Raw genomic sequence first — 25,888 nt, forward strand, 5'->3', positions numbered from 1 at the left:
AGCATGGGAATGCTGACGGTTTATCACGCCTACCGTTGCCAATGATAGAAGAGGCACCTACAGTAGACCCAGTAGAGATATTCCACTCTACCATAGTGGAATGTCTACCGATGACAAATTCTGCCATTGAAAGGGAGACAAGAAATGACCCTACTCTCTCACGGGTCTACGATTTAACAGTGAAGGGATGGCCAGCACATGGCGAACCACTGTTGCCAGCATTCTCGCAAAGAAGAGAACAGCTGTCAGTGTGCCGAGGAACCTTGATGTGTGGATCCAGAGTGGTGATTCCACCCAAACTCCAGGATAAAGTGCTAAAGGAGCTTCACGAGGGGCATCTGGGTGGAGTGAAAATGAAGAACCTAGCTAGGGCGTTTGTATGGTGGCCAGGTATCGATGGAGACATCGAAGACATGACCAAGAGCTGCCTGGGATGCCAGAAGGTCCAAAATGCTCCGCCACAGGCCCCTCTACATCCATGGGAGTGGCCCTCATCTCCCTGGCAAAGGGTGCACATCGACTTTGCTGGTCCATTTATGGACTCAATGTTCTTAATCGCAGTTGATGCACACTCCAAGTGGCCGGAGGTAATAAAGATGTCCTCCACCACCACGGAAAAAACCATCACAGTATTAAGGACCATATTTGCCAGGAATGGGCTGCCGGAGCAGATATGTTCTGATAATGGACCGCAATTTGTGTCCGAAGAATTCAGAAAGTTCTTAAAGAACAATGGGGTAAAGCACTACACGTCCGCCCCATACCATCCCGCCACCAATGGATTGGCTGAAAGGTTTGTCCAGAACTTCAAGAAGGCCATCAAGGCCATGGGTAATGAAGACATAAAACTTCAGCACAAGGTGGATAACTTCTTATTTGCATATAGGAATGCAACGCATATGGTTACTAACCAAACTCCCGCCATGATGTTCTACAATAGAAACCTAAGATGCCGGCTGAATTTGGTCAAGCCCAACATCCGAAGGGACGTGGAGAACCGGCAGTTTCAGGGCATGAATGAAAGGTCAACTAGGGCCTTCCAGATAGGCCAACCGGTTTTGGCCCGGGACTACCGTACCGAGAAATGGCAGCCTGGAACTATCTGCACACGATTAGGACCACTGATGTATACCGTGGACATCGGAGACAGCATAATAAGGCGCCATGCTGACCAAATCATCAAGTCATCCGAAAAGGGACAACCTACACCACCACTCTATACATCTAACGATGAAGTAGAGATACCCATATCTACCTCCGATCCGGTGATACTGGAGCCCGATGAACCCGACACTGGCCTTCAAGCCGAATCAGCCTTGCCAGAAGAACCTACTACACCACCAGAAACTACTACACCCCCGAGGCGTTATCCGGACCGAGTCAGGAAGCCTCCTGAGAGACTAACTTATAATTAATTAATACAGCAATGTATATTATTTTGCATATAACATGTAATTAATAATTACTTAAAATATGATGTACTAGTTAGCTAGAAGGGGAGGAATTGTGGTGTATGTGCCTTTAAGAGCCCCAGGTGTGCGTAATGCCGGTAATTGCCACTTGGGCTATATAAGCCTGTGTATTGTGTATATCCTTTAGAACCCCCCCCCAGACTTGCTTAGTAAATACCTATGAACCAACTCCTGTCTTCAGTGTCTTTATCTACACACGGACACTACAGTTGTTATGTGGAAAAATATTAGAACCTGTAAATATTGATCAGCCCAAGTTTTTATATAAGTACCTAATTTGTTCCATTGCAAAGTTCGCCAGAAGATATTGTGGCAGCTGTGAAACTGAGTTTTCAGAGTACAGTGTGTAAGAAAATTAGTCTGTCCTTGCATCTTTCACCTGCCATGACCTCCACCACCTGCCATGAACTCCACTGGATCCAAGGGGCAGCCATCCACACCCTGTCCTACACTAAATCATGCTTGTCCATCACCCCTCGCCTTACTGATGACTTCCCCGTCCCCTTTGCATTAAATTAAAAATCTCTCCATGGCATCGCCCCTCTTGGTCTCTACAACCTCCTCCAGCCCGTTTCCCCTCTTGCACACTTTGGTCAGCTAATTATGGGCTTTTAGGCATTCCCCTCTCCCTTCACTCCAATATTCTTGGCAGACCTTCAGCTAGCTCAGCCCTTCTCTGGAACTCCCATCTCTTAACTTTTTTTTATCAATCTTTTGGTCACCGCTCTTAATCTCTCCATCTATGGCATGGTTCCATTCCCTTATTTATTCCTTTTTCTCTTTTTCTTCCCACCCCACTCTACAAAGCATAAGAACATAAGAACTAGGAGCAGGAGTAGGCCAATCGGCCCCTCGAGCCTGCTCCACCATTCAATAAGATCATGGCTGATCTGATCCTAACTTCAAATCTTCTATCACTCTGCATCCACCCGAACCCATGTGATCTCCCGGGAGAGGCGAAAAACCAGATAAAGACCCAATGACCAATTTGGGAGAAAAAAATCTGGGAAATTCCTCTCCGACCCATCTCGGCGATTGAAATTCTTCCAGGAGATCACTCTGTCCCTATATTTTCTACAGTACTTACCTTCTGTAAAGGCGATCTCCACCCCAGCCAGGAACAGGAACAAAAGCATCTCCTGAAATCTAACACAGAATTAGAACACAGTAGGTGCAGAACAAGGCTACACGGCCCCTGGGCCCACTCCACTACCCACAGTGCTAACTAATTGTGTATTTCTGCCTTAAAGCATAATAATGCCCTTTTGAATTCAGAATGAAGAGAAGTATACTTGATTTACACAGTTGGGTACATTTTGCAAGGCTCCGTTGTTGGCACGGACCATCACAAGATCCTAGTGTGGTTTTGAGAATCATGCCCATGGTGTTACAGCCTTATCTCTAACCTGTGCTTGTGTCCAGCAAGGCTTCCAAATTTGTCTCAATGTACCCTAGAAAGATGGATACGGTCTGTTGATTTAGGTTAATGGTATTGGATTGATTCAATAAACCTGTTTTATAATATTTATTAAGTGGAGATATAAGTAGTTTTCCCTTTTTACAGACTATGCTTTTGGAGAAACTCAGGGTGTCTCGGCGTCCAGGGAGTGAGGGGACATTCAATGTGTTCTACTACCTGATGGCTGGTGCTGACAGTACTCTCAGGTACAGTAATGCTTTTAAAGCCTATTTTTGTCTCGATTCTGTGGTTGCAGCTGCTTGGGGATAATTGTATTGCATATTTTTTCTTAACAAAATTAGTGAAATTAGGCAAGCAATAACTTTGGTTTTAATTGTGGCTTTGAACATAGCATTGCTTAAAATGTCAAAACTTCAGCATAAGAAATGCCCAGACTTTAGGGGAAAGATAGATTAATTACAACCATGTTCAGAAACAAGTAATGTAATTTTGCCAATTGTTCCGCTACAATTTAAAACAATTTTGAATATTTTGGCCCACCAAAGATGGTTTCTTTTGATTTCTGGCTATCCTTGAGCAAAGTTAATTGTTGGAAGGGACCTGTTTTATTTTCCTTAACTGAAAGGATGGGTTGGTTCAGCATTTTGAAACTGACGTGACTCTTCAGGAATTAAATTTGATTTGACAGTTGGTGACAAACTTGAAGGTGCGATATAATGGGTTTAATTTCTGCAGCTGGGATGATCTTAATAATTAATAACCTATTTGTAAACTTGGAGAACAAAAGCAACCTCCTTCACACTCCCAAATAAGACACACCTGGCAAGCTGTTGCACCTTGTGCATGTTTTTTCAGGCTATAAGATACCCTTACAAATCAACATTTATTCTCCGCTGATGACCTGGACCTGCTGTTGAAAAATCATTTACCAGATCTCTGACTACTTGTTCTTCAGCTCTCATGGAATGTCTCGCTCATTCATGCCCTTTCTCTCTTATTGCATACTACAGTTTGACTCTTTGTGGGTGTTGTTGAGGTGTATGGAATTTCAATTTGTATTTCTTTTTGAGCGTATATTTATAACGATGAACAATATCATTCACCACCTTGAGTATTGGTGCCAAATAGGTAGTTTTGGCTCCAGTACCAAATGCCCCTGCACCTCCAGCTGTATTTGGGAAGAGGAAGAGGGAGGAGTAAAGTAGAGGAAGGAGCACCAAAGTATGAAACACTCTGGGTGCTGTGATTCCACAAGTGCCGGCTGCCCTTGAGCAATTAACTGAATTCAGCAATTGTCCAATTAGCTATTGGTAATGTGTGAGTCATGAAAGAGTAAAGACGTCTTACTGCAATTATATAGGGCCCTGGTGAGATCACACCTGGAGTATTGTGTACAGTTTTGGTCTCCTTACCTAAGGAAAGATATACTTGCCATAGAGGGAGTGCAGCGAAGGTTCACCACACTGATTCCTGGGATGGGGGGGATTGTCCTATGAGGAGAGATTGAGTAGACTAGGACTATATTCTCTAGAGTTTAGAAGAATGAGAGGTGATCTCATTGAAACATACTAAATTCTTACAGGACTTGACAGGGTAGATGCAGAGAGGATGTTTCCCCTGGCTGGGGAGTCTAGAACCAGGGGTCACAGTCTCAGAATATGGGGTTGGCCATTTAGGACTGAGATGAGGAGCAATTTCTTCAGTCAGAGGGTGGTGAATCTTTGGAATTCTCTACCCCAGAGGGCTGTGGAGGCTGTCGTTGAGTATATTCAAAGCAGCGATGAATAGATTTTTGAATATTCGAATAAACTTGCAGGGCTATGGGGATAGAATGGAGGAATGGGATTGACTGGATTGCTCCACAGAGAGCCAGCACGGACTTGATGGGCCTCCTTCTGTGCCGTTATGTCGCTATGATTTAGTCAGTTTTCCCCTCCTTAACCTAGGGGCATTGAAACCAATTGTAATGTCCCTATAGCTACGCTAGCTGAGAGAAACTAACTCAACACCGGCTGGGTATCAAACCTGGAACCTTTCTGATCGGTATGGCTCAGCTACTTACTGGGTAAACTGGTTCAACCATCAAGAAGCTCTAACAATAACTTCTGTAAATAACAATAGGGTGGAAGTCTCTGAGTGCCTGATGCCTTTTCAAATCCATTTGCTGCCATCCTGTGATTTGGAACAACCTATTGAAGCCAAGAGTAGATATTTCTTTACATTTTTTCCATCTACTCCTTCAGTGCTATACTCCATTGTTGATTGCAATGAGTGCTGCATTGAATCTAAAGGAACGTTTGTTGGCGTTCTGAAAATTGAGATTTACATCACCTGCCCAAAATTGATGCCTGCTAAGGTACGTACTCTGTGGAGGTCATTTTAACTTTACATTGAAGTCAATAGAAAGGAAAATTGGGTGGAGTGTATGACGCGCGGCTGATTCAGTATCGCCCGTTTTGCACCATCGCTGAAAGTTAAAAGTACCCCCATGCTGCTAACTTCACAGATTCCATACAACTAACTGCTTTTCATATTTTTGTTACTGACAGAACTGAACTTCATTTGAATCACTTTGCAGAAAACCATGCTTTTCGAATTGCACCTTTATCAAAGGTAACTTTTGACATTTAAAGTCATGATTTTTTTTGGTGTAATCTTCTTTAATATTTGCAATCTATATTCTCCAGTATTATTCAGTTCAACAATTACTAATATGATTGTTTGTCAAATCACATGGAATTCTTGGGAGCTTCCAGGCTTATAAGTTTAGGTGCTGGGAGAAGAAAGGTAATAGTTTGTTCAAGGTATGTTTCTGGTGCCATTTTGTGCAGTAAGATGATAAGTAGAGTTCAGATGTATTTAAAATATTAAATGTGGTAACCTTTCTCCATTTTAAAGATGCAGATACAATCAGATTTCTTATGGCGATTTGGGAATAGTGTAACCAGTCTATGGGCAGGCAAGTAAAGTTTTAATCGCCAAAAATGGGCATGGCAGGAGTGTTGAGTAGCAAGAATTTATGTGGTTTGAAAGGACTTAATGTAGTCATGCAGAAAGTTGGGGCAAATTGGAATAAATGAACCAGTTTCAGACCAAAGACATAAGTTTGAAAGGTACAAAAAGAAGCCAGTTTTCCAGGTATAAATAAATAGGATAGAAACGAGGAAATTTGAAGGCAAGGATGGAACAAAAAACAAAATACTGCAGATGGTGGAAACCTGAAACAGCAGCAAATGCTGGAAACACTCAGCAAGTGAAGCACAGCACCTCTGGAGTGAAGTGACAAGTTGACCTTTCAGGTGTAACCCTTCATCAGAACTTGTCACTTGACTTCTCTCCTCCGATGCTGTGCCTGACTTCCTGAGTGTTTCTAGCATTTTTTGCAATTGAGAGGTGGATTGAGAAGGTTTTTAAATTGTGGCACTACATTGAACTGTCAATGAGGGGAAAATACTGCACAGTTTGTAAATAATTAGAATATCATATCTTGAAGTGTGTTCGAAGGCAAAAATCTATCTCAATCTTAAGGTGTTTAGGTTTGATCTCACATTTTAATGCATTATCAACCTCTTCACGAGTTGTTGTCTCGAGACTCTATTCTCCGGTTATTTTAATTTAAGCTATATTTACTCTGTTCCCTGCAACAATTTAAGTAGTGTTCATCTGATTGGAGGTGAAGATACAAAGCACTTTGAGAAATTAATCGGTCACCAAGTGAAGTTGGAGACCAGATTCTTTTGAGTTTTTAGTTATAAAAGTATAGAAATACCGAAAAAACTTTTCTATGAGATTATGTCTTAACAAATAGGAGTGCTTTATAAAAAAAAATTTGAATGGCAGGCTTGTTAATGTAGTGCTTTTTCCTGTTAAATCCCTACCCCACAGACCTGCTGCACCTCTGCTCAGAGGACAGACAACAGACTGGCATATTAGGCTTTGTTCATATGACAGGACAAATTGGCTGTGGGTTTATTGCCATCTTATTTGTTTCTTCATTTGAAAAATCACCTTGCCAGATCTTTCCTTTCTGTTGTAGAGTACATCAGAACGTTCGTGTGCTCCACTTCCAGGACAAACAATTTGGGGGAAAAAACTCGGTTGCTTTGCGCCCCCCGTTAGCGCCCTAAGGGGGCGCAAAGCAACTAGCGCCCGGGCGCGGCGATGTTTTCGCCGCTCGTGAAATCGACCAGACATTTTGCGGCGGTGCTAAACGCTACCGCCACGGCCTCTTGCGACCGCAGATCGTGACGTCAGTCGAGTGTGCAACGCCCCTGGTAGCGCCCCGGACCGGATATTGAGTGGCGCCCCCTGCCTGTCTGCCTGCCGCTAGCAATGACAGGTAGAGGGGAACGTTTTGCGGTCGGGAAGGAACTGGGGGAGCGCTATTTAAAGGCGGCCGCTTCCTGCCTTTTTTTCTCGGTGACATTTTTGCATCACGCATTCTGTGAGAGAGAGAGAGAGAGAGAGAGAGAGAGAGACTTCTGGAGAGATTCAATGCTGTGTGAAGGAGTTTTGGGTACTGAGCAGCACTTTGCAGGTTTATTTTGATTTGACCTTCCTTGCATCGATTTAGAAGAGACTATGGGGGCTGCATTCTGAGCTCTTTCCCTGGGCCTCTCCATTGTTCTTTCCAGCAGAATTGATGTACAGGTCTCTCCAGGCCGAGATTCAAGGCTGCAATGAGCAGGGTGTGGATGGAGAGCAAGATCGACCCTCCCCTTTAAGAACTGGCCGGCGCCAGTCTGTCTGTGTTCCATTGCTAACTGACATCACATGAGCTTCGCCAGCGTTCTGAGGTAGCGCCTCACTCCTCAGCATTAGTGCCTTAAGAGAGGTGTGTAACGCCTGATTTAGCGCTCTAATCACCTCCAGGGGCGATAGAAGCCAAATTTGCAGTCGGAGGCGATAATTAGCGCCAGGTGCTAAACTTTGCGCCCGGCTGATAATCGCGCCCCAAACTGGGCGATACCGAAATTCTCCCCCTTTATTTTTTATTTAGCAATGTATTATTAGTGGATGAACTGAAAATACGTAGTAATGATTTTGCTCATCATATACATATATATATGTTCCATTAGTCAAATATTTATTTGTTTTAATTGCTTTTGTAGCCCGAAGAGAAGCAAAAGGCAGCTCAGCAATTTAACAAACTTCAGGCTGCTTTGAAAGTGCTTGGGATTTCAGTTGATGAACAGAAAGCTTTTTGGCACATCTTGGGTGCCATCTACCACTTGGGGGCAGCAGGAGCCACTAAAGGTAGTGTGTTGAATTCAGTAACATTTGATAATACAGGTCTTATGCAGAATAACACACTAATTCCTTTTTATTTGGCAGAATTTTCATTAGCATGAATATCTGGACAATATTTTAAATGTATCATGACTACAGTTTGTTACTTAAATTTGTGTATAACTTTTGCGGGGCCAATACAAGGCTAATATGATAGCAAAATACTGCGGATGCTGGAAATCCGAAATAACAGCAGAAAACGCTGGAAAACCTCAGCAGGCCAGGCAACATCCGTGGAGAGCGAAACAGAGTTAACGTTTCAGGCTAATATCTTTATTTTAGTATTTGATGTAAGTATACGGGGGGGGGGGGTGAATTTCCACGGGTTCTCCCGCTTGTCCACCATAACTTTGGTGGAAGAGCCATGGAAGCCCGGGTAAAACAAACTGTGTTTTTCCAGAGATTCTGCGGTTCTTCTGCTAAAGTTATGGCAGCAGGTGAGAGACCCTCCATGGGAATTCATCCCCACTGTGTTTCAAATTCCAATTTTATAATCATTTTCAAACTGCAGATCTGAAAATAGTGTAAATGATATTTTCTTGTAAAATGATTCCACAAACTTTTGTTTTTTCTTATTTGTTGCAGCAGAAGATTTTGAAAACACAGAAGAAATATTTTAATACACGTTAAACACATTTTCTCTTATCCTTTACAACCAGAGACATAGGGGGAGAAATTCAACTCACATCAGTCATTTTTGCAGCCAGAAGTTGAAAATCAGGGGCGAGAGGGCACCTCCTTGACACCCAATGCCTGTCTAGTGCTATATTCAGGTGGGCCTGCCTGCCTGAAATATGTGTACGGCTACTTGCTGTCCAAACCATGGTCCTATGCCAGATGTAGGACCCGGAAGCAAAGCTCAGGTACAATGGGCGAGTTTGCGTTGTGCAAGTTCTGTCTAGTTGTACCAGGGGTCGATGCTGGCAAGCTATGACTGGCACACTGCATCGGAACACCTGTTTAGCATCCGTAGCTCTCCACTTTCATTCAAATGAGGCCTGATGATAAATTTGGCTCCGACCTCTGGCAGCAAGGACCGGCGCACAGAGCAATCGCTCTGCCGACATAGAAACATAGAAGATAGGAGCAGGAGTAGGCCATTCGGCCCCTCGAGCCTGCTCCGCCATTCAATGCGATCGTGGCTGATCATCCAAATTCAGTACCCTGTCCCTGCTTACTCCCATATCCCTTGATCCCTTTAGCCTTAAGAAATATATCTGACTCCTTCTTGAATATATTTAATGAATTGGCCTCAACTGTCTTCTGTGGTAGAGAATTCCACAGGTTCACCACTCTCTGGGTGAAGAAATTCCTCCTCATCTCAGTCCTAAATGGCTTACCCCTTATCCTTAGACTGTGACCCCTGGTTCTGGACTTCCCCGCCATCGGGAACATCCTTCCTGCATCTAGTCTGTCTAGTCCTGTTAGAATTTTATAAGTTTCAATGAGATAGACATGCTGCCTGTTTTAACTCGAGTTCAATTTCTCCCCATCGTATTTTTTTTACAAAGTTCAAATTAAAACAATAGGATTCTATAAAAACAACTTGAGTTTTTTTGATAGAGATATGGTTATGATTTTTGCCAGTTATTACAAATCATTTTTCCTCTGCATGTTTTAGAAACTTTTAGTGCAGCTGTAATTCATCTAAATTATACACATAAAATTTACAGTTGGGACATATGGCTGCTTTGTTAGTCTGAGCATTCAGTACAGATTAAATTATCTATAAAAGACAAACATTTTTTACTTTTTGGCAGATCATTGGGTGCAGTTATGTTGACATCTTTGCAAAGGCGTTTTCACTATGCAGACCCACAAAAGTGCTGTTCAGCTGTGTGGTCCGATTGATGAAACATTGAAGTAGGAGGAGTTAAATCCTTACAGCTCAGGGCAAAATCTTATCACAGAATCACAGAAACCCCACAGTGCAGATAGAGGCCATTTCGGCCCATCGAGCCTGCACCGACACATATCCCACCCGATCCCCGTAACCCCTACACCAACACATATCCCACCCTATCCCTATAACCCCACGTATTTAATCCCCCTAACACTAAGGGTCAATTTATCATAGCCAATCAACCTAACCCGCACATCTTTGGACTGTGGGAGGAAACCGGAGCACCCGGAGGAAACCCACGCAAACACGGGGAGAATGTGCAAACTCCACACAGACAGTCGCCCTGCAGTCTCCTGTCTTTTGTTAACCTTATTGTACCACTTTGCTGCCAGACTGCTTTTTTGGTATCTGTGTTTCTTTTTAAGAAAGTCTGACTCCAGTATAAGCTTTTTTTCAAAACTCTGCAGCCCTGATTTCCTTCACCCTTCCGTTGGCAGCCGTGCCTTCAGCTGTCAAGGCGCTAAGCTCTTGAATTCCCCCCTAAACCTCGGACTCTGTACCTCGCTCTCTCCCTTTAAGACGCTCCAAGCTTTTGGTCACCTGTCCTAATATCTCCTTATATGGCTCAATGTCAAATTTTGTCTGATAATGCTCCTGTGAAGCGCCTTGGGATGCTTTATTACATTAAAGGCACTATATAAATGCAAGTTGTTGTTGGGCAGCTCTGCAGTTTTATTTAAATGGGGTTCGAGCCTCTAAATGGCTCCGGCCACTCCGCTGCTGGAATGAGTGCGTTGCTGCTCGCTACTCCAGTCGGCTGCCCAAAAGTTAAAATCTCTTCTACAGTTTCATGGTTCCTGCAACACAGCATCCCCTGATAGTTACCCACAATAAATTTACTTTGCCCTTACAATTAATTTATTCAGATCCCTTTGAATACAATAAATCTTCCAAAAGAAAATTGGTGAAATGTTTGTATTGAACTAGATGTTGGTATTCAAAGCATCAATTTGAATTGTTAATCATTTCCATTTTAACATAGATAACAGCATCTCACATTTTTACATGTGAATTAAATATTGCTCTTTGGAGTCCTATTAAATTACTCTATTGGGGTGCAAATGAAAACTTGAATGATTTCCATGTAGCTTTCCATTATTAAGCATTATAAAGGGCATGTATACAAATTAGTATTTGTTGAGAGTTTTTATATTCCTATGATTTACACCACCATGTGAACAATTAGAGTTGGAGTTTTTTGTGCTTTTACCGTTGTCTTTATAAAAGATTAACAGTTTTCTTAAGTTGCATCTTTTTCTGTGGTTTAAAGGTTGAAGTCAGCAGTTTATAGTTAAACCCCCCTACCCTGATGGCTTGGCATATGAATGGGCCGTGAAGCGTGATACTTAGCACTGCTTAGGTGCTGAATAACCGAAAGACATTAAGGGATATGGGGCAAAAGCAGGTATATGGAGTTAGGTCATAGATCAACCATGATCTCATTGAATGGCGGAACAGACTCGCGGGGCTAACTGGCCTACTCCCGTTCCTATTCAGCTGGGTTCGTACCTCAAGTTTGTTGGGGACAAGTACTCCACAATCCTCAACGCTGTTCAGTGATCCTCTGCTGGAAAGCTTGTGGGCTGGAATTTCTTGTATTTGCACCCAGAGACGCACGTAATTTGGGCGCAAAGCAAATACCCGGGCTAAAAGATTACGAAAACCGGTCCTGCCTTCCCACTATTTCATCCAGGGGGGCCTGCAGGTCGTCCTCCATGAAGTTAAAGGCCCTCTTCCTGGCAGCCTTCTCTTGTGAATCTACAGCAGTCATCTGTGAGAAGGGAAAGATTTGAGACAATGGAGACTCTCTACTGAGCAATTTAAATTAATTAATGTAAAATCTTTATAACAAAGAGCTGTCTGCCACTTGCCTTGCCCGAGCCTCACTGAAGGAAAACATTTTCCCCACACTTGTAGTGCTCGACCTTAACATTGGTTATGTTCCAATCACGTTCAAACTACGCTGGCCATTTATGCTGATTTACACCTACTTTTACGTTCAGATGTATGCTAATAAGATGCAAGAAATTTTGGTGTAACTTGACACAGGCAGAATGGGCATAATTTTGGATGCAACTTCCAAGTTAGATGCCCATAGAAAATTCCAGACCTGGAAGTGGATATTTGAGAAATGGATGGCTATGGCTCAGCTGTGATGTACCCACTGGTCAAATTGCTGGCCAATAACTCGCTGTCCAGGGTCGAGTGAAGAGTGCCTACTTGGGCATGGTACGGAAGGGCTGCCAGTGCCATGGAGATAGATGGTAGTATGCGTTGCTGGCTTCAGGAGGGGAGGGTGAGGAATAACAGCTTGTAGCACGGTGGCATAGTGGTTAGCACTGTTGCCTCACAGCGCCAGAGACCCGGGTTCGAATCCGACCTCTGGCGACTGTCTGTGTGGAGTTTGCACAGTCTCCCCGTGTTTGCGTGGGTTTTCTCCGGGTGCTCCGGTTTCCTCCCACAGTCCAAAGATGTGCGGGTTAGGTTGATTGGCTATGATAAATTGACCCTTAGTGTTAGGGGGATTAAATACATGGGGTTACAGGGATAGGGTGGGATATGTGTTGGTGTGGGGGTTACGGGGATCGGGTGGGATATGTGTCGGTGCAGGCTCGATGGGCCGAAATGGCCTCTATCTGCACTGTGGGGTTTCTGTGATTCTGAGATGTTGCACTAATCTGAAGTAGCTAGAGTTTTGTATTCAAGCTTTACTTCATCCTGCCTTTGTTAGTTTGTAACTCCTCCACAAGATGGCACTGCAACAGTGTTGTTTAAGGGTTTTCATGTAATTCTCAGTTACATTTCTGTACTACAGTATTTAGGAGAAAAAAACTTTGAAAGCCAGTATATTTTAAGTTGCATTCCCCCCTCCCCATCCCCACATACAAAAAAAACCTCCTAAAATTGACTCTGATGTTCCCCTCCCCCAATGTGACTGCTTCGGATTGACATTATGTGGGATGTCAACTCCCAGTGCAGTGTTAAACTTCCTTAGCACCGTAGAAACTTAGGCAGAGACTTTTTCAGTGCTTTGCGGAAGCAGATATTCCTGCCCACATTTACAAAACTTTAATAACCAATTGAATGGGACTAGAGCTGTGCACATGCATGTTTACCATCATGCACAGAGCTCTTCTCTGGCAGCATGAGTGCAAATCACAGCCATTCAGTGAGCCAGGCAATGCACCTACCGCTCTGCGTGGTAGTCCTATAATTTCAGCATCAATAGTTTAGTGTGTATTCAGTTCTTGGCAGTTTTCAGTGCAGCAGACTATACACTATGCAATCATTTCTTTCACATATTCGATAAAAAATTAGATTTTTAGACCTGCAGCAGAATTAATAAGTGATCATTTTTGAAATGTTAATGTTAAATTTATATGGCTTATTTATGGTTTCTTAAACTTTTTTTACAACACTGTGGCCTAGAAATTCGCTATCGCCGCGCCAGGTCTTTAGCGCCCGAAAGTTAGCGCACGCCCGGATTCCCGTAGCGCCCGCCTGAAATTCAGTTGCAGCGCCCCAAGACGGAGGCGGGCGCTATTGCAGGGTTTGGCCGCCTCCGGTTGGGGCGCTGAAAGTCAATTTCAGGCGTCCAGCTGCCGCAGCGCCACCCGATGCGGTGCGGCAGGCTGGGGTACTGCAGGCCTCCTCCTTCTCTTAAGGAGGAGCTGCCTGCAGCCGTGAGATCGCCACTGGATTCCCCCGGCAAATGAGCCCGGCACCACGGAGAAGTGCCGGGCTCGCGGGGGTCAGAGACCAATGCCGCGGGGGGGGTGGTGTGGGAGTCCGGGGAGGAAGGTGCGGCCAAGCGGCCGCCGGGAAAGCGGCCGGCCGCACCTCCACCTTTACGCCCCGGCCTCTCGGAGCTGCAAGGCCCCGTTTTACAAACGCTCTTTGCGCCCACTACGGGAGAGGCGGCGGCAACTGAATTTGGGCGTCGGGCCGGCATCGCGTTGGAACCGGGGCGCTGCGCACACCGATGACGTCATCGGTGCCGGCGCAGCGCTACCGGCTAACGCCATCATTTGCGCTACACTGAATTCCAGGCTACCAACAGCGCCGGCGCAAAAGACCTCTTTAGGCGCTAAGTGGGCGCTAACACCACTGAATTTCTAGGCCTAAGTGTTAAAGCAAGTGGTTCTAATAACACCATTGTTTGACCAGCCACATGGCTATTTGAGACTTGTGTCCCAATTGATGTTACTAAGCAAGGGTTCCACCCAACATATATTTACACTACGATTAAGTGTTTAATGAGCTACTTGGTTAATGCTAAAATAAATCTTCTGATTAGAATTTGTTTTCGGAGTTAAATGGCACCTGTATCTGAAACCCCAGCCATAGTATGTTCATTTTGAACTCCTCGCATGTACTTTTTTGCGTGAACTAATGCTGTAAATATGGATTGTTGGTCTAAACGATTTGCCATGCAAAGCATTATCCTGCTTGTTTTGCGGTGCTATAACTTTGGGTTTTTTAAACTGATGAATATTAAAAGTGAAACTGCCTTCTAACACTTTTCTTTGTTTGCATGTTGCATGCTGTTCCATTACAACACAGATGGTGATGAAGGTAAAAAATGTTCATCATTATATATGTTTACGTTCTCTGTTGCAAAGCCATTTTTGTTTGAAATATCATTAATTTTCTACATTACGTAGATCTTCATAGAGCTAGTGATTGGGCTTTTTTTTTTACTCCATTTCCTTTCATTTTGAAATGTCAACAATCATTCATCTAATATATTCTACAAAGCCCTACTAATGCATATAGTCGTTTCATTTAAAAATCTACATCTGCAATAAAAAGAAATGTTTTATGCAAATTGTCAGTTACTGTCAGAATGATGGTCTGAACCCAAGTGATTTATCCAGTATCTCTATTGCAAGAAAGAGGTATATGATGAATAGAGCAGCCCATGTTTTTTTATTCTCCAATTAGCCCCACTGGTTTTCTCCATTTACCTCTCCTGAGGATGATAATTCATGCTGGAGTACATCGGAACTGGAGTAGGCCATGCAGCCCCTCGAGCCTGCTCCGTCATTCCATTAGATCATGACTGATCTATAGCTCAACTCTGTTTATACGCCTTGGCTCCATATCCTTTGATACACTTATCCAACAGTAATTATCGATTTCAGTCTTGAAAGCTCCAATTGTCCTAACATCCACAGTCTTTTGGGGAAAAGTATTCTGGATTTCTACTACCCATTGACTGAAAAAGTGCTTCCTGATTTCCCTCCTAAATGGCCTCGCTCTAATTTTAAGATTATGTCCCCTCATTCTTGATTCTCATTTTAAACATCTGGATCAGATCATGCCTCAGTCTTCTATACTCAAGGCAATGCAAGCCAAGTTTATCCAACATGTCCCTCTAATTTAACCGTCTAAGCCCCAGTATCATTCTGGTGAATCTGTGCTGCATTCCCTCCAAGGCCAGTATATTCTTCCTGAGGTGTGGTACCCAAAACTGAATGTAGTACTTCAGATGGGGTCTAACCAAGGCTATATGCAACTGTAGCATAATTTCCTCCCCTTTGTAACCCAGCCCCCTTGAAATAAAGGCCAACATTCCAGTAGCCTTTTGATTGCTTTTTGTACCTATCTACTAACTTTAAAAGATTTATATACTTGGACTCCCAGATCTCTCTGCTTCTCTACAGTTCCTAGTTTCTCACTATTAAGAAAATACTCCGACTTATCTTTCTTGAGCCTAAGAACCTCACACTTGCCCACATTAAACACCATTTGTCATAGTATTGCCCATTCATTTAATCAGTCTGACCCTTTGCAACTTCCTGCTCCCACTGCATGACTTACTGTCCCTCCTAATTTAATACTTTTTTAGGAACAGGCAGTTTGATTGTTGGTAACACCATCCTTTATTCTCCCAGTGCAGAGAGAGAGAAAAATTGCTCATCCAGAAACCTTTCTGCTGGTTCATCAGATACCTTCATGAAGCAGCAAAGATGTAGGAGCCAAGAGGTTTCCTTAGTAGCTTAGAATTTGGTAGGAGCTAGTCATGTGGCAAACCTACTCCACTAGAGTATGATACTGCGCCGTCAGTGAACCCAATATGTGGTTAACTGCCATGATATTTCAGAAATATAGTTAACCTGAAATTTGGTCAATTCACCACAGTTCTAGATGAGAGCCTCCTAGTCTACGAGCCAAGACCACATAACGTCTTTAATTGCCCTCTACATACCATGCCAGGCAAGCTTTTATATGTTTTTCATCCTTTTCCTCAAATGCTCACAGTTATCATAAAAGGTAAAGCAGAGGAAGGCAGCTTTGGTCTTTTCATAAATTTAGGACATGTTCTTGCAGAAACAGTGCAACATTGTGCTCTAAGCAGGCTTCAACTGTTGGCCTGATGACTTAAAAAGGCATGGGACCCAAGGCCTGCTACTCCAGTTAATTAATAACACGTAACATAACATGTAAACGAAAGAGGTTTGCCATTTGGTGTTAACATGGGAAATATATCATTGAGTGAAATTGTTAAACTATGTCTGAATCAGAATCAGTTGCATGGAGGTTTAAAACCTAATTCCACCATGGGTTTTCCTCCATTGTTGGAGAGGAGGTATTACAAATAGGTCTTGTGAATGAACCAGGCTACAATGGAGGAAAATCCATTAGTGAGTAGCCTAGAAGACTAGACCATTTCTATAAATCTACTTTCAGTGCATCATATGAATCGAGGTTTGCAAAAGTTTCTATAAACCTATGTTTTTGAGCTTGACATTAAGTTTCTGATGTGCAAAACTGGTATTTTTATGATGGCTGTAGTGTCAGTTCAGAGGGTGCTTTATTTGACAAATGCTCAATTCAATTTGCTAAAAGGAAAAAGCAGTGCATTAAACTAATTCAACATTTTTGTAAAAGCAGCGTCTTAGGCTGCAATTATACTACCGCTTTTGTATTGGTATGAATGTTTGTTTGGTTTGTTTGACAGTAAAGTGCAAGTATAAGTTAGGAGTTGGGGCCCCAACAACATGTCCGAGGGCAGTGATACCAAACTATTTAAGATTCGTTTCGGGAGTTTGTACCAGCTGCAGTACAGAACTAATAATGTTAGTTCAGCACCAGGTAAAATGAATTTATTCTCCGGAGTAAACTCGAGGATTACCTCTGCAACAATAACCCATCCAGCAGCCAACAGTAGAGGAAGAGGCAAAATGCTGCGGTTGGTGGAAATCTGAAATATAAACAGGAAATGCTCAGCCGGTCAGGCAGCATCTGTGGAGGGAGAAACCTCCTCTCCACCGATGCTGCCTCATCATCTGAGTATTTCCAGCATTTTCTGTTCATATTTTGGTAGAAGAAGATCCTGCTTGATCAATCTCCTTCACTATTTTGAGGAAGTGAATGGACTCTGGCATTCACTATGATGTGTGCCTAGACTTCCAAAAAAATAATTTGACAAATTTCTGCAGGACAGCTCAAAGCAATAGGATTCCGGGATGGATGAAAAACTGACTGAAGAGTAAATGGCAGCAGTAACTTGTTAGAGGAACTATGTTTGAGGAGGGAGAGGAGGAGTTCTGAAAAGAGTGCCCCATGGCTTCTTGTTGAGACCACCTACTGTTATTGTAGTTGAATTCAGAAACTTGGTGCAAATTGGTTAAATTTGCAGGTGATACCAAACTAGGAAGGCAGGTTGATTCTAAGGAGGCAGCACAGATACTGCAAAATGAGTTGGACAAAATATATAAGTAAAACCATGGCAGATGACATTTAAAATGGGGAAAATGTAAAATACTGTACGTAACATCGGGGTGACCTGCATGAATGGTATTGAAATAGTTGTGGATGAAATTGAGATAAATCTGGGGTCTTAGTAGATCTGATGCTCAACATAGACAACCATTGTAGAGCAGCAATCATCAAATAGGACACAATAGAGCCAAAACAGTAGAATACAAGTCAGATCACATCTTGAGTACTATATCCAGTTTTGGTCATAAGGGAGCAATTTAAAAAAAAAAAAAAGCCACGAGGATTGAAGTATGATGAAAGACTGGAGAAACTTCAGCTATTCAGACTTTACCATATTAGAGTCTGGAAACAAGGGGACACAGATTCCAGCTGATAAAAGGGAAGTTTAGGATTGATGTCAGGAAGTTCTTTACACAATGAGTGATCAACACATGGAATAAAGTCGTGGAAGCAAAAGCATTGAAATTATTTAGGAAACAATTGGCTGTTGTGATGGGGGGTGGGGGAAGTAGGGTTGTTCCGGATGGATGAGCTAAAATGGGCTGACTGGCTTTACCCATGTATATTTATTTTGTGAAAACTGTAGCCTAGTGCAAAGCTGCCTTGAACATCCTGTGAGCTTTAAAAAATTTTAATGGAATTTTTTGAGAAAGTGAACTCCCACCTTCTCTCTCCTAATGTTAAAAAGGTTAGCTGCCCAGGCAGCATGTTTCCAGAGATGCATGTACAGAGCTTCTTTGTCTCTGATCTTACTACAATCTAAAGGGTGGTGTTGGTGGGCAGTATAAGTCCGAGTTTGCTGAAACAATTGCCATGCCACCTTTTGTTCTTGCTCTATTTAAAACTGGAATAGAGTGAACGTATTATTTTGAGAGAAATGCTCTGCTATTATGAAGACACAAAAAATGCTAACAAAACTTTGACTTGTCATGAAACAAGAAGGCTGATCTTTTAGTAGATAGTGCTAAGTGCTGTTAGCTGGGAAGAAAAGATTTACTTGGAGAACATTTAAGGGTTAATTTATAGAAATAAGCTTGTGACTTAGTTTTAATCATATTTATCTGAAGGACATTTTTTTAAGTAGGCCCAAGTAAACAATTTTCACTTCTTCAAGTGTCCTTCCTCTCCCAATAACAAAACATTGCTAATTTTTACCTTTATTGTGTCTTATTCTTTTAAATTTTGAATTTATGCATCTACAATGTTTTCCTTGAATATCTGGATGTGTATTTGTGTTTCGTTCATCTGAAATACATTATCATAAATCTTGCTGTTTAAATCTGTTTCTGTATAGTGCAGTTTTAAATTAAGATGTACAAAATTAGAGTGGAATTCCTCTTTAACCTTACATAGTGTAGCCTTTTCTATGTAATATAACTAAGTACCTATGAGAGAGTACCCAAATCTGAGTTGACCTAAAATTATATAGAAAGGGACCCCAGTTGGTTGTGTTTCCCTCCCACTATATAAATAATATATATGCAACAAATACCCTGATTGGAAGCATGAATGCAGTACCAGTTAGACCTTTGAGTCAAGTGCCTGTTCTCTAGTTAACAGTTCAGTCGCCTGGTACTGTTGGAATGTTATCCATTTGCCATTTTCTTCCGTTCAGTTATTTTTTTCTATATTAAATGTATGTTTTTATTTACATTGTAGTGATCTGAGCATGGCCATTAAACTGATCTTTATTATTGCAAATTCAAGCTGGGAGGAGACAGTTTGCCAGACATGACTGGGGCCAGAAAGCAGCCTATCTGTTGGGCTGCAATTTAGAAGAATTGTCCTCTGCGCTCTTCAAGCATCAGCCAAAGGGTGCACTTCAGAGATCAACTTCCTTCCGGCAAGGGCCAGATGAATGTGGACAGGGCGATGGTTCAGGTAAAATCCTAACAATTTGTTAGATCAAAGCTGCTCGTTTGAAAAATGGTTTATCAGATAGCTTCAGGAAGTGTTCTAATTCTTAAAATGAGGCTTTTTTGCACCTTTATTTAACAAATCAGCAGTGAAATTTGGTTATAGTGATTGATTTGTGTATATTCATGTTTGATCAGTACGGTATTGCCACACTGAAGCATACACTTACTATGTTTTGCTGTGCCTCTTGCACACTTGAATTTAAGCATAATTAAAGGAAAAATAAAGAACATACAATTATATAGTGTCTAAGGACATCCAAAGTGCTTTACAACAGTGGATTATATTTGACGGACAGCACTGTTACGTAGGCACATGTTGCAGCCAATTTGAATAAGCAACGTCCCATAAATAGCAAATAATCTAATTTTGGTGGTATTGGTTAAGGGGAGTAATGTTGGCCAGGATGCCGACAGAATTTCTTGATGCATTTCAATTGGTGTCCTGGGATCTTTTACATCTACTTGGGCATCGCCTTGGTTTAACTACTCCGCTGAAAGATGGCACCTCTAGCTGAAAGACGGCACCTCTGACAATCTAGTACTTTTTTTTAGTACTGCACTGAAACGTTGGCCTAGATTATTTGCTGAAGTCTGGAGTGCGACTTGAAGCCACATCTTTAGACCTGGGTGAAAGTGCTACCAAGTGAACCAAGCTGAAACTACACTCAGCTGAAATTGCCCAAATTCTGTCATTTTTGGAATCTATTCTGCTGACATTTATATTATGTTTAAATTTCTATCAATTTCTGAATGCCTCCAGTGTTCCAGCATGTTAAATTTATCCCTATTGTTCCCAGGGGATCTGCAAGAGGCCAGAATCCTGCCCCCAGATTGTTACTTCTGGAGTTACCCAAGAATCTATCCTTGGCCCCCTCCTATTCCCCAACTATACGATGCCCCTCGGCAACATCATTCAAAGAACTGGCATCAGGTTCCATATGTACGCTGATGACGCCCAGTTCTACCTTTCCACCATCTCTCTCGACCCCTCCACTGCCTCTGTTGTCAGCCTGCTTGCCTGACTCCAGTACTGGATGAGCTGCAATTTCCTTCAGTTAAACATTGGGAATAACGAAGCCCTTGATTACCGCTCCCGCCACAAACTCTGTTCCCTCGCCCCCGATTCAATTCCGCTTCCCAGCCACGCCCTCAGGCTAAACCAGCCTGTTCACAACCTCCATGTTCTATTTAACGCCGGGCTGAGCTTCCAACCCCATAACCTCTCCATTACAAAGACTTCATACTTCCACTTCCGCAACATTGCCCATTTCCACCTCTTAAGCCTATTTTCAATACCTCCAGAGTCAACAATTACAATGCTTTCCTGGCCGGCCTTCTATCCTTCACCCTGCATAAACTTAAGCTCTGCTGCCTGTAACCTAACCCACATCAAGGTGTCAGCCGTGGCTCCATAGTAGCACTCATCTCTGAGTCAGATGGTCATGGGTTCAAGTCCCACTACAGTGTACACAGACTTGAGCACTTAATCCAGACTAACACTCCAGTGTAGTACTGAGGTGAGGGAATGCTGCACTGTCGAAGGTGCCGTCTTTCAGATGAGACATTAAACCAATGTCGGCTCTCTAGGGTGGATGGAAAAGAACCCATGGCATTATTTTGAAGAAGAGCAGGGGAGTTCTCCCCGGTGTCCTGGCCAATATTTATCCCTCAACCAACACCTAAAACAGATTATCTGCTCATTATCACATTGCTGTTTCTGGGTCTTGCTGTGCGCAGATTGGCTGCTGCATTATCTACGTTACAGCAGTGACTACATTTTTAAAAAAGTAATAAATTGGCTGTAAAGCGCTGTGGGACATCCTGAGGTCATGAAAGGCACTGTATAAATGCAAGTCTTTTTTTTAAGTCCTGCTCACCCATCACCCCTGTGCTCGCTGACCTACATGGCTCCCGGTCGACCACGCCTCCATTAAAAATTTTCATCCTCTTGTTCAAACCCACTTATGGGCTTGCCCCTCATTACCTGTAACCTCCGAGAGCTCTTTGTTGCTCCAACTCGGGCCTCTTGCACAGCCCCACTTCCTTTGCTCCACCATTGGTTGCAGTGCTTTCAGCAGTCTAGGCCATAAGCTCTGGTATTCCCTCCCCAAACCCCTCTGCCTCTCCACCTCTCTCTCTTCCTTTAAAAAAAACTCCTTAAAAAAAATCTACTTCTTTGTCTAAGCTTTCAGTCACCCCTCCCTAATACCTGCCTCTGGCTCAGTGTCCATTTTTGTCTGATTACGCTTCTGTGAAGCACCTCGTGGCATTCTCCTTTGTTAACGGCACTATATAAATGCAGCTTGTTGAGGGGTAGTATGAAGTTGTCATCAGCTGGTGTAATGTCTGCTTTCTTGTCATTCTGTACTGTAAAGCCATGCTTGCAGAAGTGGTTAATGATGCATGTCTATAAAATTGTTCCCCAAGCTACCGCAACCATGGATTTCATTCGTTAGATTTACACACCGGGAGTGCTAATCTTCTGAATACAACTGAACCCCACTGATTTATTAATGAATGCAATCACATAGTTGTATGTGGGTTACAAGTTTGGTACGGTGAAATCCATCATCAAAAGGAAATTATCAGTACAAGTAATGATCACTAAAACCAAATTTGTGTGTGTGTATGTGTCAAAATTTACAATTTTTTTGTTATTTCTTTTCCTAATGACTTTCATTATTATTGTGGAAATAAAATCTTTTTTCTTCTTAAACATACAAGGCAATATATAATTTGGGTAATTTACCCAATTTTAACAATCGAGATATATTAGATATGCATTCGACATATTGTAAGTTAGGATATACTTGTATTTTTTTATAACTATTATAATTTCATTATGTGTTTTTAATAGGCCCTAAGATAACAGCAATGGAATGTCTAGAAGGAATGACATCCAGTTTATATGGAGAGCTGTTTATGCTGCTAATCGCACTCATTAATAGGTGAAATTTTCATTATTTTCACTCCTTAGGATTTGCATATATCTTATATATATATAAAAGGATCTGTCTCTGTCTGTCTGTCTGTGTCACGTGTGCGTCTGGGCGGCTATGCGCTCGAAAGTTACAGGGCGTACCTACGCGTGCGTTACGTCGAAAGAAAGCTTACCTTTCTCAAAATGGTCTTAAGCGTATTTACGTTTTGGCCGGGCTAAAATCGCGCCCGCGGTATCCGAAAAACCTTCAAAATTCCGCTCATTACCATCTCATTATCCGCTCATAGCGACAGAGTGACCTCGAGGTCGACCAATCGTACGCCGGCTTGCTGCCGCGTGCGGCCGGGCCCTCCTACGGTCGAGTGACGGGACGATTGACCAATCCTACGCTTTGGTCACCTGACGGTCAACCAATCGGTGCATGTGTGGGCGGGCCTTATCGTTCTGAACCGAGGTGAGTAGCCGCCATCTTGCTTCCGTTCTTTTTCCTGCTTTCTGCGTCTTTCTTTTCAAATATACATTTCCAGCAAAATAAAATTGAATTTATTAAATTGTTTAAAAAAAAAAATCACTCATTTGTAAATATTTTCTCTAACCTGAAGATTCTTTTTCCTACCTTTCCCCGTTTTTTTCTTAGGCCTGAAAGCCTGGGCCTTTCTTGCCTAGCCAGGCCCGAGCTAGGTAATTGGGCTTCTGCTAAGCTCCTCACCCCCCCCCCCCCCCCGTGTCACTTACCCGGGGCAACGGCGTCAGCCACAAGGGTCAGGGTGCGCGCGCAGCAGGAGCAGGTGAGACGCGGCGTCTCTCTCTGTTCCGCCCTCGGCTCGGGCGGGGCTCTCGAGAGTGCGGATCTCGGCCTTGGTGAGCGGGGCTCTCGGGAGTGCGGGGCGGGGCGGCTGGGGCTTTGAGAGCGGGGCTCTCGGGAGTGCGGGGCTCGGAGAGCGGGGCGGCGCGGCAGGGTTACCCTGGCAAGTGGCCGTGGCCGTCTCTCAGCCTCAAGCCCTCCCTTCCTCCCTCCCTCCCCCCCCCCTTCCCCATCCCGCCCTCCCTTCCCCCCCGCCCTCCCTTCCCCCCCGCCCTCTCTTCCCGCCCTCTCTTCCCCCCAGTCTCTCTCTCTCTTCCCCCCAGTCTCTCTCTCTCTTCCCCCCAGTCTCTCTCTCTCTTCCCCCCAGTCTCTCTCTCTCTTCCCCCCCAGTCTCTCTCTCTCTCTTCCCCCCCCAGTCGCGCTCTCTCTCTCTCTCTCTCTCTCTCTTTTTCTTTTCCCCCCCCGCCCCCCAGTCGCTCTCTCTTCCAACAACAACATGCCCTCGAAAAAGCCTCGGCACCGCCGGGCACTTCAGCTAGTAATAGTATAAATGCAAAGAAATGTGTGTTAAATAGTCATCTTCCAAAATTCATAGAATTCGCAGCTGCCTAATCCTTGGAATACTGAATTTCACTTGTGGCTTTAAGAAGCTGCACAATTACTGTATAATATCTACAAACTCTTATAAGAAGTTACAGAAATGTATCTCTGTAACCCCCTCCAGCTTTACAACCTGCCCGTTAAGGACCTCCGATTCTGGCCTCCTGTTCATTCCCCCTCCCTTCACCTCCCTTTTGGCGCTGTGCGTTTAGCCGCCTAGGCCTCATGCTCTGGAATTCCCGGCCGAAGCTCCTCTGCTTCTCCCCCTCCATTTTCTTTAAGACCTTCCTTCTTTGACTAAACCTTCGGTCACCCCTCCAAATATCAACTTCTTTAGCTCAGCACCCATTTATTTTTCTGATTACACCTATGTAAAGCGCCTTAGAACATTTTTCTATGTTAAAGGCTCAATATAATTGCAACTTGCTGTAAATGTAAGATTACAGAGACATAAAGGTTCATAGAGAAATACTTCGTTAGCAATATCGTATGAAGTAAACGCAACATTTTTGGTGCAAAGGCTGTTCCCTACGTGTTCAGTTCTGATGAATACAGATCTGTTTCTGATTTGACTGTTCTGCAAGTCACCATAGATTTTTTTCCATCACCTGTGATTTACAATAATGGAAGCCCATCATGTTTGAGTGCCTGTCATCAAACTGCTGAGAAATCTACACCTGCATAGTTTCTGTTGTCTAATGCTAAAGATATTCAAATATGTGAAACCAAGAAATCTAGACTGTAATTTTAATAAGGTTTGGTGTTTCTAACATTACTCTTCCTTCATATTAGGGCTCTTAAATCCACTCAGCATTCGCTTTGTTCAATAATGATAGTGGACACCCCTGGATTTCAGAATCCAAAGAACACCTCACATGACAGAGCTGCAACTTTTGAGGAACTCTGCCACAATTACGCACAGGAACGTCTACAGATACTCTTCTATGAGCGAACATTTCTGAAAGAACTTGATCGATACAAGGAGGTATCCTGTTTGTCACAGAAGCCCTTAACAAACAAAATTAAACAGTGTACTGTATTATAATGGGCTGTGGTCTATAAATAATAAACTAAATATTTTCACCTAGTAAGATTGATGAATTTGCATCCGAAGTTCTTGAATTGTGTTAAGGCAATCAAGTAGACTCGAGCATTGCGTTGGCTTATTATAATATAATGGTGATCACTGTAATCTCTGAAATTTAGCAGAGTAGAAATTTGAACACAATTATTTTATTGTTCATATCTTGCTATATAATAAATCTATACTAATCAACTGATGGTTGTAACTGTAATCAGTTAGACCTACTAATATGTCCTCTATCCTCTCTAGGAAAACATAGAGCTTGAATTAGATGATGTAGAATCCAGTTCTTCTTTTTCTGTAGCTGCCATAGATCAAACCTCTCATCAGGCACTGGTAAGACACTAAAGCATGATGATTTAAAAAAATATATATATAAATTTGTCATGCTGTTTAATATTAGATGCCCAAAAATATATTACTGTTGAAATGTACTAGTTAACATTTATCATGTTTTCAGGGAGTGCGGAAACTGTATACATGACTGTATGACCAAATATGCCTGTAGAAAAAATGTACAATTCCTCCTGTACTGCTTCCGAGCGGCAGGGGAAGGGAATGCGGTTAGCAAGGGCACAGAGCTTGTGTTAAGGACCAAAGACAGTGGCCGAGAAATTCGGTGGAGCCCCAAACGGGACGCCAAGCTCGCCTGGGTGCTGGAGTTACCGCTGCGATCGGAGCCGTTGCGCCCGCCGGAAATTCAGCTTGAGCGCCCCAAGAGGGACGC

The 25,888-nt window shown here is 43.0% G+C and overlaps 1 protein-coding gene across 13 annotated transcripts in view; it reads left to right on the forward strand.

Moving 5' to 3' along the window:
- Nucleotides 1–25,888, forward strand: part of myo18ab (myosin XVIIIA b) — a 256,934-nt gene that overhangs the window by 137,687 nt on the left and 93,359 nt on the right. For all 13 annotated transcript variants that reach the window (XM_085965003.1, XM_085965000.1, XM_085965001.1 and 10 more), the window contains 7 exons: nucleotides 3,037–3,137; nucleotides 5,442–5,505; nucleotides 8,004–8,148; nucleotides 19,520–19,693; nucleotides 22,589–22,679; nucleotides 24,870–25,062; nucleotides 25,411–25,497. In XM_085965003.1, coding sequence (XP_085821129.1) covers nucleotides 3,037–3,137; nucleotides 5,442–5,505; nucleotides 8,004–8,148; nucleotides 19,520–19,693; nucleotides 22,589–22,679; nucleotides 24,870–25,062; nucleotides 25,411–25,497 — 855 coding nt within the window. The remainder of the gene's footprint in view (nucleotides 1–3,036; nucleotides 3,138–5,441; nucleotides 5,506–8,003; nucleotides 8,149–19,519; nucleotides 19,694–22,588; nucleotides 22,680–24,869; nucleotides 25,063–25,410; nucleotides 25,498–25,888) is intronic.

This window comes from Somniosus microcephalus, chromosome 22 (assembly GCF_052327205.1).
Source record: "Somniosus microcephalus isolate GS21.2 chromosome 22, FLI_Smic_1.0, whole genome shotgun sequence".
In the NCBI taxonomy this organism is placed as follows: domain Eukaryota; kingdom Metazoa; phylum Chordata; class Chondrichthyes; order Squaliformes; family Somniosidae; genus Somniosus; species Somniosus microcephalus.